Source organism: Lytechinus pictus, chromosome 16, assembly GCF_037042905.1.
Source record: "Lytechinus pictus isolate F3 Inbred chromosome 16, Lp3.0, whole genome shotgun sequence".
NCBI classification, from domain to species: Eukaryota; Metazoa; Echinodermata; class Echinoidea; order Temnopleuroida; family Toxopneustidae; genus Lytechinus; species Lytechinus pictus.
Genome location: NC_087260.1, coordinates 5,970,748 through 5,988,665, shown reverse-complemented (window position 1 = coordinate 5,988,665; position 17,918 = coordinate 5,970,748). Strand labels below are relative to the sequence as shown.

Genomic DNA, 17,918 nt, shown 5'->3' with positions numbered 1-17,918 from the left:
TTGATCAAGGTTTCTAAAATTAGGTGTTGGAATTTGAATTGTTATTGTAGTTACAGATAGAAAATGTCCAGTTCTAAAGTTAAATGATACAGGTTAGATGACACATGATTTAAATGGTTATAATAAATTTTCAGTGCATTCTTCTAGAGTACAAGCAGGCTATTTTCCACTAAAACAATACTTGAGAGAGAGAGAGCAATTTCATGACTAAGATTGTTGTTTTCAGATTTATTTCATTGCTAATTGTTTTGCATCCACTTTTGTTTTTTCTATGTTATAAAGGTCCGCATGGCAGAAACTCGAAACGAGAGCATCGAGGGTTGATTACAGAGCTCTTGCTACTGGCCCAAGGATTGAACTGCCTTCAAAACACAAACGAAAAGCATTAGAAAATTGGTCAACTAGAAAATTGTATCCATTGGAAACCTTGGACCACAGGAACGAGGAGGATGTATCAAAAGTTCACTGGATGGCATCAAAAGTATGATGAATGGAGACATGGCATCAGATGTCGTAGACATTCCAGAAGAATTTGTAACAAGTTGTCCTTCTACCATAACCATGCTAATTGGCTATTAGCATTCAAGAAAGCCATCATATTCAGTGAAAAGTAGATAGTCTTGCGACAGTTGAAGCGCCAATTCAGGACGCTTTTGAAGAACTGAAATCAGGTATCCCATCCATCCAAAAATGGCTGGCTTACTGCAAGTTGCAGATCTCTCTACGCCAAAAAGTGAAGTTCAAGATCGATCAACGACAGCGGAACAATCCATTACCAAGTCAAGTGAAACTGGCTGAACAAACCTAACACAACCTTCTTCGATGGTAAGTTCAAAGCAACTTTTTTAATGAAAAAAAAATTGTCCTATATTTGCGATTTTTTAAACAGGTTGCATTTTTTAAGTGACCCCTAGAATTAAAACGTTTGAAATCATCAACACATTTTATATAAAAATACATGTATTTATTTACAACCAAGTATTATTGGTCAGCAATTATAATTTTCTTAAGCTGAATGGAACTCTTGTTAAAAATATTTTCTAAGACATTTCTTTTTATTTCTGTTTTAATCACAGACACATTTCCAATCAGTGACCCCTCATACAAGCGGTTCCGTAAGACAGAAAGAATTGACGACGGTCGTTGATAAATTCATTGTATCGGGAATGAGACCAATTTATATTGTGGAAGAGAAAGGCTTTCGGGATATGATTAAAATTTTTGATCCACGCTACAGTTTACCATCAAGGAAACCTTTCTCAACAACCATCATTCCCAGAATGTATGACATCGTCAGAGAGCAAACTGTCCTACCCTGCCTCGAACGAGCAACTTCAGTTGCCATAACAACGGATTTGTGGACGAGCCGTGCTTCTGATCAATACATCGGCGTCACGGTTCACTTCACTGATGATGAGTGGAAGATGGGAAGTTTTACCCTTGAAAACAAAGAACTCCCCCCACCACATGACAATGAACATATTTCTGAAGTTTTGAGAGCTATTCTTGCAGAGTGGGCTCTTGAAAACAAAGTCAGTGCTGTTGTGACGGACAAAGCCTCCAAAATCACCAAGGCTGTATGTGAAGGGTTGTCCCTCCCTAATATCCCATGTTTTGGGCACACCCTTAACCTAGTAGTGAAGGCTGGGTTAAAATGCTGTGGAATACAAACAACACTTGCCAGATGCTCAAAACTTGTAGAATTTGTTCATCGCTCGGCGAAATCTAAATATTGTTTAGCGTCACATAAAAAAAACCTGAATGTTCCCGAGCACAAGCTGATACAGGACGTAGAAACCAGATGGGGATCAACTCGTGACATGCTAAAGCCAGTTTTGGAGCAACAGTAACCAATATCTAATCTACTAATCGAAACAAAGAAGAATGAGCTTGATCTGTCAAATCGGGAAGTCTCCATTGCAGAACAATTAGCCTAACTGCTTCAGCCACTTCAGGAGATCACCGAGTCCCTCTCAAGTGAATCCAAAGTCACTATATGATAATCATAAAATATCTATTAGAGGTTACCATGTTCTTGCCGAGAAAAACCATCACTTACCAAGAGCTTGTCAAGTAAGTAAAAGACAAAAAGATCTGAACTCTGCAATAGATATTCAGGAATTAGGAGAATATCTTGGGGTATATATACAAGTGAAACTGACATGACAGTTTGTAAAGTGAAACAAGAGCCTGACCTTGTTGAGAATTGGGAAATTTGTGTAAAATTTTCTGGTGATGGAACGTGAATAACTTGTCAGCAAAGTCTTGTCAATGTGGCACTCTTTTGACCTGATGAAGTCCAAAGCATGTCTGAACATGGTAATTATTTACTGGCTATTGTAAAATGTCCTGAAAACCTTTCTTCTCTAGTAAGATATATCCATGACACAAAGGAATTTGAAAATAGAGAATCCATCGAACTTGAAGGTAATGAAATATCAGTTGATAAATGTCTTGGTGGAGATCTCAAATCCCTTAATCAAATTATGGGTATAGCCTTATTTTCAGCCAAATACTGTTGCCTGTGGTGTCATTGCAGCAGTTCTGACAGGTTCGATAAGTCTAAAACATGGTCTTGTATACAAGAAAACAATGGTGCACAAACAACTGAATCCAAAGTAATTTGTTTAAATAAAAAAATTAACAGATTCTTCCAAATTTGGCTGCATCAACACGCCTCTGTTTCTCAGTGTTCCCGTCCACAAAGTAGTGCCACACACTTTACATCTTTGCCTTCAAATTTGTGACCAGTTGAACTCCCATTTGATTTCATATCTTCAAACAAAAGATAACATTGCCAAGATATCATCTCGGACACGTATTGATAATTTGCAGCAATTCATTAAATTTGTAAATAATGTGAATATATCTGATTAGATTTTATTTGTTAAAGGGGAATCCAATCATTTCTTTATCATTTTCACCTGAAGATTTGATTCTGATTAATTTGATACCAAACTCATCCGACTCGGTTAAGCGAAACTGGAGTTATTGAAATATTACGATCCCTCGAAGTAGGTCTTTCAATTGTCGCCTGCTGCTAATGCAAGTCGCCATTTCTAGCAGACCCCCAACAAAGGTATGACGTAGGCCATGGACAACTTTGAGCTGGACAGATCCATCGCACGCGATAGCAGACAACCTATTTCCATTGGATCACTGTGCAATTTGCCTAGCAACATGGTGTTTTGTCAGGCCTACGGTGGCAATAATATAACAGGAAAAAAGAGTGGAGGGAAATCTTTCCGCCGATTTCTGAATCCTAAAACAAGATAAGAGGCATTTAAGAAATGGGCAGCAGCGGTGAAAGTGGAGAAATTCCTGCAAAAAAGCTACAAATGGACTCCAAATGACCAGATACTATATGTAGCGACCATTTTGTGGAGTCCGACTACGAAGTCAATCTTCGTGCAAAATTGATGGGCACCAAACCGCGGGTTCTCCTGAAAGAAGACGCTGTTCCATCTGTATTTTCCTTTTCATCGGGACCTACTCCTTCTGCATCATCAAGAGAAGAGCGATCAGCTCAAGCTAGTTGTAAAGAGGTATGTTGCTCTCGTCTTTATTCTAAAAAGTACATGTTTTGTAACTTGTTCATAAAAAAGATAATATTGCCAAGATTTCATCTCGGACACGAATTGAGAAATGCAATAATTTGCAGCAATTCATTTCATTTGTAAACAATGTTGTAAAAATAAATTATTGGATTTTATTTGTAAAAGGGGAATCCAACCCTGGCATTTCTTTATCATTTTCAACTGAAGAGTTTTATTCTGATTAATTTGATACCAAATTCATCCGAATCGGTTCAGCGAAATTGGAGTAATTGAAAGATTACGATCCCTCGAAGTAGGTTTTTCAATTGTCCTCTGCTGCTTATGCAAGTCACCATTTCTAGCAGACCCCCAGCAAAGGTATGACGTAGGCCACAGACAACTTCGAGCTGGAGAGACCCCTCGCGCGAGATAGCAGACGACCTATTTCCATTGTTTCACTGTGCAATTTACCGAGCAACATGGTGTTTTGCCAGGCCTACGGCTGCAATGATATAACAGGAAAAAAGAGTGGAGGGAAATCTTTCCGCCGATTTCTGAATCCTAAAACAAGACAAGAGGCATTTAAGAAATGGGTAGCAGCGGTGAGAGTGGAAAAATTCCTACAAAAAGGACACCAATGGACTCAAAATGATCAGATATACAGCAACCATTTCTTGGGGTCTGACTACGAAGTCGGTCTTAATGCGAAATTGATGGGCACCAAACCGCGGGTTATCCTGGAAGAAGACGCTGTCCCTATTTTCTTTTCATCGGGACCTAATTCTGCTACATCATCTAGAGAAGAGAGATCAGCTCAGACTAGATGTTAAGAGGTATGATTATTCCTGTCTTTATTCTAAAAAGTACATGTTTTGTAGCTTGTTCACAAAAATGTGAGTGTCACAGCCACGTGAGTTTGCTTCGATTACGTTGTGTACAAATAAGTGTAGCAGCGTAGTCTCTGTATGCAGACCGCTGCTTGTTGATATGTGAATGTCTCGTGCTAAACTGTATAATCTATTTGATTTCACTTGTAAATGATAGTAAGAAAGGTTACTAATAACGAATAAATAATGCAAATCGGTAAAGTTTCTTTACTCTGAAAATTTTGAGCAACTATTTTAGCGCTAGCAAGGGCGAGGGGCGATAGACCGCGAATTGCTTGCACTTTTTTCCAGCCATTTGACCGTTGTTTCCTTGGCAATACGCAGCGACGTGATAGCTACATAGCCCTAGCTTAGCTGCTTCGAATGTTCAGTGCTGTGCTCTGTATGGCCATGATGTGTGTGAAAATCAAAGTCAAACTTTTTTATTTTGTCGAAATTCGTAAGCATATTTCTGATTGAGTTGCTGATATCCATTCACTACTTAACTACATGATTTGTACGACATGTTTCCTTGGATTGGGTTAGGGGTAGTATTTTATTTGATGGAGACAGTGCGTGCGTGAGGTCCCGTTTTATAGGAAAACAAAAATTTGATAATAGAGTCTATATCAGTTTTGACTTTGGTCTCGAGTGCTGTGGCTCCTGAATTAATCCACTTTGTTTGCCCATGCAATTTCGTATTTCAAAAAATTTCAATATTGATCTTTCAGAGGGCCAGAGCAAAGAAAATTAATGATAGATCGTGATTTTCAAAGACCATCTCATCCCAAACTTGAAAAATTGGAAACATTATGGAAAGATATCCCTATTCATTTGAAAAACATGAAACAAAATTTGTAAAGTGATGACATTGATATGTTTCAGTTGTCGGCTCATTCATGGGGTTTCATTGTACTAAGATACATATTGTAGTAGAGACATTTCCCCATATATGCATGTATTAGACAACCATGTACCCGAGAGCATGCATCTTCATAGAAATATAACTAAATTTTGCCAACAAGGCCTTGAAAAAGAGAACGACTTGGTCACGAAGTGGTATTTGAGATCAACAAATTTTGGTTCAAATTCGACGGCACAAATAATTGACAAACAATATACATATAGAATACAACTGCTGAGCTATCAGTTCAAACCCCTGTTCGTTGTAGTTTATGTATACTTGCTCTTAAAGCATTACATGTACAGTAACTAGATGTTGCTTTTATGATTTCTCTTGATATTATTCCTAATGAATGATCAATTCCCTGCTCCTCTCTACAACAGCAATCCCTCGATATTTGCAAAGAAACAAAATTTTATGTTAGTATGTTTTTAACATTCTTGTTTTCTTGTTTTTTCTACAAAGTTCAAATACATGTAGCCACCATATACTATTTTCTACCAATTATTCAAAATTAAGTTCTGACTGTTTGAAGAAAAAGTGCAAATATCAAGAATATTTTGAAATAAATACACATCAATGGCAAGAGATTCACAGTGTTATATATGTAACTCCTTGGGTTTTGTTTCCTTATACACCCTAAATAGACTGGGCGATTTTGACGCCTAAGAAGACTGGGGGGGGGGATCTCGGCCGTCGGTCGCGCGATCACGATAAAAATTGGCATTCACGTTACCCATGGCATAATCTACAAGATCAAATTCAACGAAAAATCTCATTGCAAATTAATCATGCCAATTTAAACATGAAATAAAAGAGTTTGCACTAATTAACTAAATAATGCCCCTAAAATGCTGGGTTTTTTTTCACATACTCTTTACATAATTCAAATCAAATGTACTTTTAAATATTTCAATATCACATTCCTTTTTTAATGTATTTTATTGTTTTCTAATATGCATTTCCTTGTTTTTCTCCATTTTGTTGAATGCTTTTTTCAATGGATATTGTTGGGGACTTTATGTTGACCAATAAAAAAATGAAATTCATTGATTTAATCAATATCAGTTAGGAAAAATCATGATACATACATGAATTTTGGCTTAAAACACTATTTGCATTGGATTTGTACACAAATTCATATTTTGGGGCAATTTTTGGTCTGCATGCACTTCGAAATGTTAATTAATTTCGGAATGGCACGACTTTTGAACAAAACACATATTTGCAAGTTCCAAGTAAAATAATTTTACTTGAAGTTTAACGTAATTTGCTTTCACTCCTACAGGAAGGCTTGACATGGACTGGAATTTTGGCATTCATACCACTATTCGGAACTTTGATCATACAGATTTTATAGGTTGGAACATTAATACCAAATGCTATTACAATTTCTTTGAAAATTTGATCGCAACATAGACAAAGGCTTGATCATAGAAAAGAGCATCAAATAGAAGCCCCCAGTTGCACTAATTCACAGAATCAAATATGTTTGGTCAAATAATATAAACAATAACAAACAGTTCTTGTATGGCGCATTACATTATGATTATAACATCTTTATGCCATTGCAAGGAACATGGATATTATTACCTTGGCTTTAGCACAAATTGAATCACTTAAGAAACATCATAAATTAGAAATTGCACCCTAAATTGCACCAATTGGGGAGCAAGAGTTGGAATTTGAGGAACCATCACTTTCTATTCCTTCTCTTGATCCATTGCCCACTGGAAAGGGGTGGTCCGTTTACACGTACAAGGCTTACGGGAATAACTGGGCCTCGTCTTACAAAGAGTTACGATCGATCCGATCAATCACAAATATGGACGGCCAGCAACGTCAACGTCTGAAAATGCAAATTTGTTCAAAATACTTTCTAGATATGATGCACATTCATACATTCATCGTTCTCTTGAAGATTCAGGGTTTTAAGGAGATTGTGCGAATTCCCTGTAGAAAAAATTATGACACTGATGGATTTCCATAGAGTTATGATTGATTGGATCAATCGTAACTCTTTGTAAGACGGGGCCCAGAACTCCACTGATCACACACAATACAACACTACTGCAAAATATATCAAGAATATTGATTTACTGTATTTAAAAAAAAAAATATATATATATATACATAAATGCGGGAAAAAGCTGCTTACATTCTTGGCTCATACTGGCTCTGCAGGTCAAGATATGCACAGACAATTTACCTCCTCCTCCTTTACTGGACCAACTGCAATGTATCTCCTCCTTTCACCTCATCAATCTCTTTGGCTCCTTCCTCCTGCTCCTCCTCTTCCTCTCTCCTCCTTCCTCCGGCGTCTCCATCTCCATCCTGAATGGGTACTCTCTGATGGAGCTCCAGACACGCCCCACTGTCACCATGGCAACACGAGAGGGTCTGCCTGCATCCCCGCTGCCCCGCCTGGTAGACTGCCTTGATGCAGAAGGCTGTGCCGAGGAGATAGAAGTAGCCACCGTATACCAGGAACTGTAAAGTTAATAAAAATAGGTCCTTCAAATAGCGCAGATAGGCATGCACTCTGGGGTAAAAATTCAAGTTAAATGTTTCAAAAGCTACTTCTCAAAAGCGAGAGGGTCTATTCACACCAACATAAAAATGATAAATGATGACTATGATAGTAATGATAATGACCATGATAATTATGATATTGAAATAATAATGATGATGATGATAGTGATGATAATAATGCTGATGATAATGATGAAATTGATAATGATGAAAATGATAATGATGAAAATGATGATGACGATTATGATGTGATTATGATGATGATGATGATAACGATGTTAATGACATTTCTTACGATTATGACAATGATGTTGATGATAATGAACAATGATAGTATAATCAGGGATGCTAGTTGGAATTGATCAGAGGGCCTGAAAATCACCTAGAATACAATATTTTGTACACAAAAATGCTAAAACTATGGCCTGAAAATAAATTACCAGAGCCTGAATTCAGGCTTTTGCCTGAAAACTGGCATCCCTGTATAATTATGATTATCATCATAATATATTATTACTATTACCTGTGTATCAGCCGGTAGATTTAGAGTCCTATAGTCCACCACAATAAGAGTCAGAATGGTCTCAAGAACAAGAGCTACAAACGTATTCCATCCAAACACCAATGCATAGCGTTCTAAGCTCAGATGCTTTGCAATCTGGAATCTAAAATGGGAAAAAAATGTATATGTAATTCATGCAGGGCAAAGTAACAACTAAGATTAAACTCAATTGCAAATTTGGGATAAGAAATCTGATTGATTATTAGTCTATCATTTGACCATTCCCTTGGCAAAATGCTAGACCAATTTTGTTTGAAAGAACAGAGGGAAAGTTTGTTGATGGTTACCCCATCATCTAAGCTTTTATCATGGGAAGCAATGCGTGATTGATGTACTGATCGATCAGAGAGAAAACTGAAACCATGAAGTGTTTCAATCCTCTTGCCAAGCGATCCAGCCACTGAAATTGCATATCTGCTATCATTTTTGCTATCACTGTTTGGTTTGACTGGCTGACCCATCTGCGGCCTGGTGGCCTCAAGTGCTATACTAGAGCTTCTGTGAATGAGATGCTGACCGGGCTTGTCCCTTAAATTGTTGGTGAACGGAGCAGCAAGCAAGACGCCACCAGGGCTCACCTGGCGCAGCTGAGAATACAAATTGGTGATTCAATTTTAATGTACACAATTTTATATATGTTTTTGTTACTTAAGATTTATTTCTATATTCTATGTCTGACAATTGTAAGCACAGTGATGCTGTTGTGTATAGCGCCTACCTGTATATAAATAACCATAATTATTATGATTATTATCTGCTCTCCAAGACAAAAGCAAAGATGACAGCATTAACATCAGTAAACTTTTCCTCAATGTACTTCTCAAATGAATGCCAGATTAAAAAAAAATCAATTTGTCAAAGGAACATTTGGAATGGTCACGTCATATCTATTTTACACAAGGTCTACACTCCCATCGGCCAGAGGGAAAGTGATTTTCAGGCATTGTTTACATGATGCAAAACCCCTGTGTGTTTAACCGAGAAGAGATGCCTATAACTAGCCCTCTTGCAAAGTGTAGCTCATGGCTTATGAACGCGTTAGGGTTCGCCAAAGTTATTGTTGTGTGCTACTGTATGCTGACTCTGTGTCTCTGTGTAGATCAAATAAAATATCTGCAAAGAAACTGGCTAACAATCAGTGTCGCAGAAAGTTGCTGAAATGCAAGCAAAATTGGGAAATGCGCACCTTAAAAAACTTTTGGTTGCCAATATCGGGCCACAAAAACTTGACATTTTTCAATAACAGTTGCCCGAGGTACGTTTCTGGTGGCACTTCGCCACTGCTAACGTCGAGCCTTGATTACTATCACAGAGACTCCAAAACTTACGTTGCTATTGTGATGACAAGCTGGTAGGACGACCTGAAGATGATATAGAACGAATAGCAGAGCCAGATGTTGGTGGTCAACCCCATTATTAAGAGTAATATGGCATCCACGATGGAAACCACCCCGAGAAGTAGCTCTCCGTAACGGTCCCAGTTCACCTTAGGAAACATAATCAGGAATGCCGACAGAGCACCTACGAGAATAATTCATATAAGTTTACTCTGGTGACTTTAAGATGCTGAAGACATACATGTCTTATATACAAGATATACATGTACACAGTCTATGCCCTTTTGGGCAACCTGTCACCAGTGTTGTAGTCAAGGCATAAACCTCCAAGGCCAAGGCCAAGGCCAAGGCTTTAATTCCCAAGGCCAAGGCTTCAATACCCAAGGCTGAGGCCAAGGCATGGAAACCCAAGGCCAAGGCCAAGGCCTGAAAACCTCAAGGCCAAGGCCAAGGCCAAGGCATTTCAAACTTTAATAGGTGAGAGCGAGCGAACTGAGCGAGCAAAAATTTTGACTTTTGTACATGAAAAACAAAAATAATTTCATGGTAGATTTAGACATTATTTTAAAATAATAATATAGTTACCTTTGTACATATAATTATTATTATTATGTTATTATTAAATTATTATTATAATTTATTATTTTTTATGTGATTTACATTGCAATAATTATTATTACCACGGTCATCTGATCCTGGCGTGCCCGTTCTCAACGTATGTCATTCTCCACTCCCTGGGACAGGGGCGGCAGAACGTATTTTATTTGGGGGGGGGGGGGGTCTAAACCAAAAAGGATACTTATATGTCAAAATTGGCATTTGGTGCAAACAGATGTTTTCAAAATGAGATTATCAACTACGTGAAGTAGTTGTGTATTTTGTGGAAATTAAGTTGACCAAAGCCTTTTTAGTGATTTCTCATTGATAAGACAGATATTTTGATTTAGTGGTTTAAAAAAAAATCAATTTTGAAGTTGAAAAACTTGATGTTTGGTCAATTACAGGGCTAATCACTTTTAAAAGGACATCATTGCGAGATGTTGCCAGCGCGAATCATAAGCAAAAACTTTTTGACATTGTGACATAAGAATTAAATATTCCGGGGTGTTTTTGTACTCATGAAAAAGATGTGCATCTAACTAAGAATTAAGCGCGAACTGAAATTTTTAATATACTGACAGGTCTGCAAAGTAAGCTGTTAAGGACTGCATTTAGCATGTTTAGTGACTCATAAATATGATACATAACTCACTGATCAAATAATGCGAGCGCAGAGCGCGAGCTCAAAAATTTGTGATATTCCAACCTGAAAATTGGACATTCTAAACATTTTTTTGTAAACAGGAACATATTGAGTACCTTACATGTACCTAACAATAATTGATGCAAGTGCAGAACGCGAACCAAATATTTGTGATATTCTAACCTGAAAATTCTAAACATTTTTGTAACCATGAATAGGATTAATACTGTACTAAACAATAAATGATGCAAGCGCGATCCAAAATTTGGCGATTTTCGAACCTAATTTACTAAAAAAAAAAAAAAAAAAAAGAGGTCGGGGGTTCAAACCCCGGCCGCGTCAGACCAAAAGACGTTTAAAGATGGAAGTTGCTGCTACCCTGTTTGGCGTTCAATAATTAAAGGGATAGAGCCTTGTCGATCTGGCGCTGCACAGCGGCTGCCGGGCCCACGATCAATTGGGCAAAACAAATTTTAGGAGTATTTCATTTCTGGTGTCTATTTCGAACAATAAAATATGGATTGAAGGAGTAAATGTGATATTATTTTCTTAACATATTGTCACAATCTATCACAAAAATTAGCTTTTCTTATAGTAAGAGGGTGAAAAATTTTGCTCGCTCACTTCAATTGCTTTCAACTTTTTTTGGCAGAAATTTTGCTCTATATATATGCCATGCTTGGCCCCTCAAAACTTTTGGTTCATCATGCCATTGACATAACCCATTTGGATATGATAAAATTGAAGATTGTGTTCAAGTTTACCAAATCTTTTCAGAATATCATTAATACTTAAAACATTCTTCTTGGCCAAAGGAAATAATACAATGAAAGTCCTTGTTATTATTCTTTATGAAAAATTGTTGTCAAAATTAGCTGTCAGATCTGTCAGAATTATTCCTGTCATCAAATCACTGTAATCTTTATCATAATGATTATTACCATCATTATCATCATTAGTCATGATTACAACACGTTACCAATAAATAATGCTATTTTTCATCATTACTGTTTTCTTTGTCACATACATGAATATGATGATAATTCTTGATGATGGTGATAATCACAATTTATGGCACTGTTAGTACACTTACTACTGCTGAATGGAAGTAGTGCCATTGAATATACAGAACAATTACTAATAACATAGTAACATTTATCATTACTTAATTATTTAAAAACAAATGAAAGTACAAAAAACAAAATGCCTTGAAAAAGCCTTGAAAATGCCTTGAAAATGCCTTGAAATTTCAAGGCTCAAAATCCTCAAGGCCAAGGCCAAGGCCCTCTCAAGGCCAAGGCTTGAATGTTCAAGGCCAAGGCTTTGAAAAAGTAGGCCTTAAGGCGCCTTAAGGCCAAGGCCGAGCATCAAGGCACTACAACACTGCCTGTCACCAGGGGACCGTTTCATGAAAGTTGTTAGCACTGACAGGTTGTCTTTCTCCAACAGTTAGCATAGCAACAGTCAGAGGCCAGCGCCTCTAAGCCAATCAAAACCAAGGATTTCACTGAAATTGCCAGCACTGACAATTTAGTCAGTGCTGACAACTTTCATGAAACACCCACCGGGTTGTAATGCGATTTAACCTACAACATACATCTGCCACTCTCCAGATTCAATCAGTCATTATCGCACACCAAACACACCACATACTGTATGCACATCCTCCACTCCCTGGGGAGTACTCCAGCCAATTGTTAATGAGGTGCACACAGTGCTACACAAGCTACAAAGACCTTCACATCCTACCGGGTATCCATTTTAGCACCTGGGTGGAGAGTGGCAAAGTGTGGATTGACATACTGCTATAAATGTGGGATGCTACACGTAGTCCACCGTGGAATTCAAACACACAATCACCTGATTGCAAGGATATATAAAACTAACAGAAGGGGTTGGAATTGTATTACTTTTCAAATTTAATTATCAGTTTTGATCAGTCAGAAATACTTTTAATAAATTCTGCAGTCCTAAAAAAAATTCCTGCTATATAATTAATGTACGTTTATAAGATATTTTGGATAGCTGTGTTGCATAGTGAGAAGCAATATCATGAAAAAAGGTTTTTAATATGCGGGCTTCTATGCAACATTTACACAGAAAACTTGTATTTATGCGTGATTTCACACTCCCCTATTTTACTTCCAATTTTTACTTTTATAAAGTCTTTTTACAGATTAGAGTAGGTTTTTTAATAGGACATTTTATATACATGTAGTGTTCATAAAATATATTGTGGACAATGGACATACAGTTTCTACTATCATTGGAATGAGTAGAAGTAGATGTTTTGGGGTAGTGTGCAAAGGGGAGAGTTGTACTAGTGTGACGTCATAATCTTGGTCATATTGCCTATAGAAACATCTATAGCATTCAGCAGTTTTGACATTCAAATCCTCATAACTCTTTGTTTGCACAATTATTCTTACACATTCACTGATCTTATTCTTTGACTTTTCTGTTTTCATATAATGTACAAGCTATCTTGATTCAAGGTTTTCGTTCTCCTAGGAAAATGAAACCCTTGAAACAAGATAGCTTGTGGAAGAACGGAAAAATCAAAGAAATAGATCAATGAAAGTTTGAGAAAAATTGATAGAATAATAAGTTATGTGCATTTGAAGTTTAGATCATTATTGTAATGTAGATCCTCCCATTGGCAATGCGACAAAGATGTGTGATGTCACATGTGAACAACTTTCCCATTACTTTTCAATTCCCTTAAAATGCCTGTATTATCACATCTATCAGTAGATCATATGCTTTGTATAGGAGGGCATGTAATACAGATTTTCAAAGAATACATTACGGATAAAGAGATTGTATCACCGTAAGAAAGAGCAAAAATATACATTTTCAGGGTGTTTTATTGTCCATCAGAGGAAAAGTCGTTCACATGTGACATCACAAACATTTGCTGAATTTATGATCGCAATATTCAAATGCTCATAACTTTCCCATCTTTTGTCCGATTTTTCTCAAACTTTCTGTGATCTTATTCTTTGATTTTTCTTTTTCCACGAAAGCAAACTTGTTCATTCCCCTTTAAATGTTGTGTTATGTGTGTTTTTATTAAGTAGAAATCAAATAATGAAAATAAAGTTTTCATACCAAGGAGAGTTGACAATGCTTCCACTGCTCCATTGTAGACATTTTCAGAGCTGTGATTACCAGACTTTGTAAAAATGATGTCCCAAAGATTCTGGATGTAGTTGCCAATTTGAAGATTGCCACATGTTGCAAAAGCCCACCTGTGAGTGTTACAAATTGGTAAATACAGTTAAGTCAATATCAGTGACCCACCTATATTCAAAATCGCTTTTAATAGTCAAATCAGTTTGCCCAGACAAAAATGATGTCCCATAGATTCTGGATGTAGTTGCCAATTTGAAGATTGCCACACGTTGCAAAAGCCCACCTGTGAGTGTTACAAATTGGAAAATACAGTTAAGTCAATATCAGTGAGCCACCTATATTCAAAATCGCTTTTAACAGTCAAATCAGTTTGCCCAGACAAAAATGATGTCCCACAGATTCTGGATGTAGTTGCCAATTTGGAGATTACCACACGTTGCAAAGGCCCACATGTGAGTGTTACAAATTGGTAAATACAGTTAAGTCAATATCAGTGAACCACCTATATTCAAAAGCGCTTTTAACAGTCAAATCAGTTTGCCCAGACAAAAATGATGTCCCACAGATTCTGGATGTAGTTGCCAATTTGGAGATTACCACACGTTGCAAAAGCCCACCTGTGAGTGTTACAAATTGGTAAATACAGTTAAGTCAATATCAGTGACCCACCTATATTCAAAATCGCTTTTAATGGTCAAATTAGTTTGCCAGGACTAAAATTATACCATGAGAATACGGGAACATATCAGGGAATAATTTTGCTAGCCAACTACATGTAGCATTTTTGTCATTAAAGAAAAGCTCCCAACTTAATTCTGATCAGTAAAATTGCGATGCGATACCATGAAAAATATTGCCTGGATATCATTTTAAAAATCCATGCGTCATTCATCTTGTATAAATCAATTTTTTTTTTTCAAGCTAAACAGATATTTTGTAGTTCCATGGAGTCTAAAAATCAAATTCAGAGAGTAACCTGTAGTTTATCTCTTATCAAGTATTTACAGTTTCATTAAGAAATTAATATCATTATGTATCGATCAAAATCTACTTCAATTTGCAAAAAGCTTTTTGGAGATATACAATACCAGGATAAACTGCTGATCCTACCCCCCCCCCCTTCTGATTTCCATGAGCAAAAAGCAAAATGTTTTCAAATTACCAAAGAGACCATTCCAAGAGCTGTCTATTGCTGTAGCAGTTCTTGAAGTCTGTCCACAAGTACTGGCAAAACCGCTTGGTAGATGAATAGCAAGAAACAGTTCTCTCTTTCACTGATCGTGAATGTGCTTTTGACTGAACATCAACTCCATGACACGATTCATCTGTATGTGTACTGGAACTTTGTGTTGGGTTTTCACTGGGAACGTGACCTTCTGTGGGACTGTTTGCAACTTTTGGCATGTCTCTGTGAAAGTAAGTACTCTTATGAACCGATGGTAAGAACAGACTTATAACAAAACCCAAAGAGACAAAAGCGAGACTAACGTAATTGAGGCCCCTGTATGTAGTAACTTTAAAAGAAATCAACAGTTGTCCGATGACAGCCGCCACAAACCTTCCGGCGAGGAGAGCGGACCGCGTGTAGCTGGACACCTGCTGGTAATGATCTGATGATACCGCTGCAAAGATGTACGCGAGGTATGCCACTTCCGTTGATGTCGCGAAAGCGTACATGAACTGCATAAGTTTCATCATCGTCACTCCATACGCCCAGAGAAGAAGTGACCAGGTTCCGATGTAGGCTAAGCCTTCAAAGACGATGACGGGTTTGTAGCGGAGTAAGTCGGTGAGGACAAACACGAAGACCAGGGCGACCATGTAGGTGTACGTCCAGACCGGGTAAACTTCATTGTCCACTTGCTGCTCAGTGAGGTTCTTGTCTCCACGAAGATATGGGGTCAGGAAGGGTTCCGAGGGACGTACCTCCTTCAAGAAGCCGTAGCTGCACAGCAGAGCTGTTGGGATCAGCCAGTTTCTTTCTCGTACAGGATCCATTGTCATAAGCTCTGAACACTCAGATTTGGAGGCTGAGCTACAAACAAAATACGATAAACATGTTAATTCAAGTTCAATATCATTTCAAATTCAAAATTTTCCAAATGAAAATAATGCCGTGATAGATGATGGAGAGGAAACAGAAGGAAAAGGAACTACATTGCACACCTATGACCATGACAACAAGTGTGCCTGATCACCAACAGAGGGAGACAAATTGATTGTTACTGTTATCTGTCTATGTTATATTTTTATTGGGCTAATGCTGAAAGTGATAGATTTTGGGGAGAAAATCACAATTTCCTGTTATATGTACTTGACCATGACAAACGGGCAAATTGTCACAATCTATCAAATTTCTGTTTTTTAGACGATTTCAATTCAAACAGATGTACGTATGAGAGGAGAAGAGGAGGAAAGAATAACAAAGCCGGGAGGTATAAGATAAAGAAAGAAAGAATATGAACATAATTTAAAGAGGATGCAGGAGCGGGTAGATCTAGAAAAGTATTCGAAAAGAAGACAAAGGCCACTCAAAGGGTGATATTGATCAAACAGACCATGGCATGCACCACATTCACAGCCTGGGCACAAGGCGCGGCGGGCCTGTTAAGACACATGTGGCGATTTCATCTTCAGGCACATGCACAGCTCAGATGCAGAGCTGAGTGCAGTGCAGGCCAGGAAGAGCGGGAACAGAATCGCCTCACTGAACTCACAATCACTGCACCGCCGTAGCACCAACAATTACCGGTACCGTACATGACCACACAACGGCCAAGCAGTTGCAAGCATGCACACTTTGTCTTCTTCTTCTTCTGGAAACAGTACAGTCCACCGTCTGGTGTATTGTCGTACTGGACACCAGTACGACAACACCAAGAAAATCATTCGTCACGGCCACGACCACGACTCAAGTTACGTTATCATGATTACACTCACTTTTAATCAATCAGATTCTTAAAATGCAACTCACCTCACCACACACCGGGAAATCACAACAAGCAAAAGAATTTATCTGTCCATCCCCTGGCTGGCCCAGCACGCATCGTTCGGCACGATTGTTGATGAATAGTAGTATGGCAAGCTTTTTTTTATTACAGTGTACATTTTTTTTTGGGGGGGGATGGGTGAAAATCAGGGATAAGTGCGGCGAAAATCAGTAGCTGAGGCACCGGGCTGAGGCATTGGCCTCGAGTCGGGGATGTAGGATCCCCGGGAGGATCCCAGCCATTTAACCTGGGAATAAGTTATAGCAGCTTTCATTAAACAGAAAAATAAAAGGAATAATTCAACGAAAGTTTGAGAAAAATTGAACAAAATATGGAAAGTTCGAGCATATTGGAGATCACTATATAATACGGACATCCTCGTCCCATTTACAATGTGATCAACGTCATGTGTGATCGAGTGTGTGATGTCACAGCTGTCACTGATCGGGTTTAGGCCCCATGTATTATATTTTTTTCACAGGAGGACATGCAATTATATAGGTTTTATAAAATATATGATGGACAAATAGTTTGCACTAATTCCATTAGAATGATCGATTAACAAAAATAGATGTTTGGATGAATATTTTAAGTAAATTGGAGCCTATTTCTGTGACATATCACCACTGAGCAGGGCCCTGCATGGGAACGATTTTTTTAGTGAGGTTGCTGAAAATTGAAGTCAAATAGGTACCGAAAATTTTGAACCCCCCCCCCCCCCAAAAAAAAAAAAAATAGAAAAAAGGTTTTCACCTACAAAATGGAGGTCTCATTGGTCCTGAGAAACTTGAAAAGTAACAAAAAAAATTCACT

General features: G+C 37.8%; 1 protein-coding gene across 1 annotated transcript; it reads right to left on the bottom strand.

The window, feature by feature from the left end:
• Window positions 1-1,074: 1,074 nt before the first annotated feature.
• On the bottom strand, window positions 1,075-17,194 carry LOC129279081 (thiamine transporter 2-like). The gene is made up of 6 exons (XM_064111206.1): window positions 17,090-17,194; window positions 15,278-16,150; window positions 14,092-14,231; window positions 9,729-9,921; window positions 8,362-8,503; window positions 1,075-7,796 (listed from the first exon to the last, which is right to left on the bottom strand). The coding sequence occupies exons 2-6, from the start codon at window positions 16,117-16,119 to the stop codon at window positions 7,527-7,529; spliced, it is 1,587 nt and encodes a 528-aa protein (XP_063967276.1). The 5' UTR covers window positions 16,120-16,150; window positions 17,090-17,194; the 3' UTR covers window positions 1,075-7,526.
• Between the last annotated feature and the right edge of the window lie 724 nt (window positions 17,195-17,918).

Coding starts and splice junctions, on each gene's coding strand:
- LOC129279081 (XM_064111206.1), bottom strand. CDS start 16,119: ATGACAATGGATCCTGTACGAGAAAGAAACTGGCTGATCCCAACAGCT. Junction 8,504..9,728: donor CTTGTCATCACAATAGCAAC/GTAAGTTTTGGA, acceptor TTCCCATTTTAG/ATTCCAGATTGCAAAGCATC. Junction 7,797..8,361: donor ATCTACCGGCTGATACACAG/GTAATAGTAATA, acceptor TTAACTTTACAG/TTCCTGGTATACGGTGGCTA.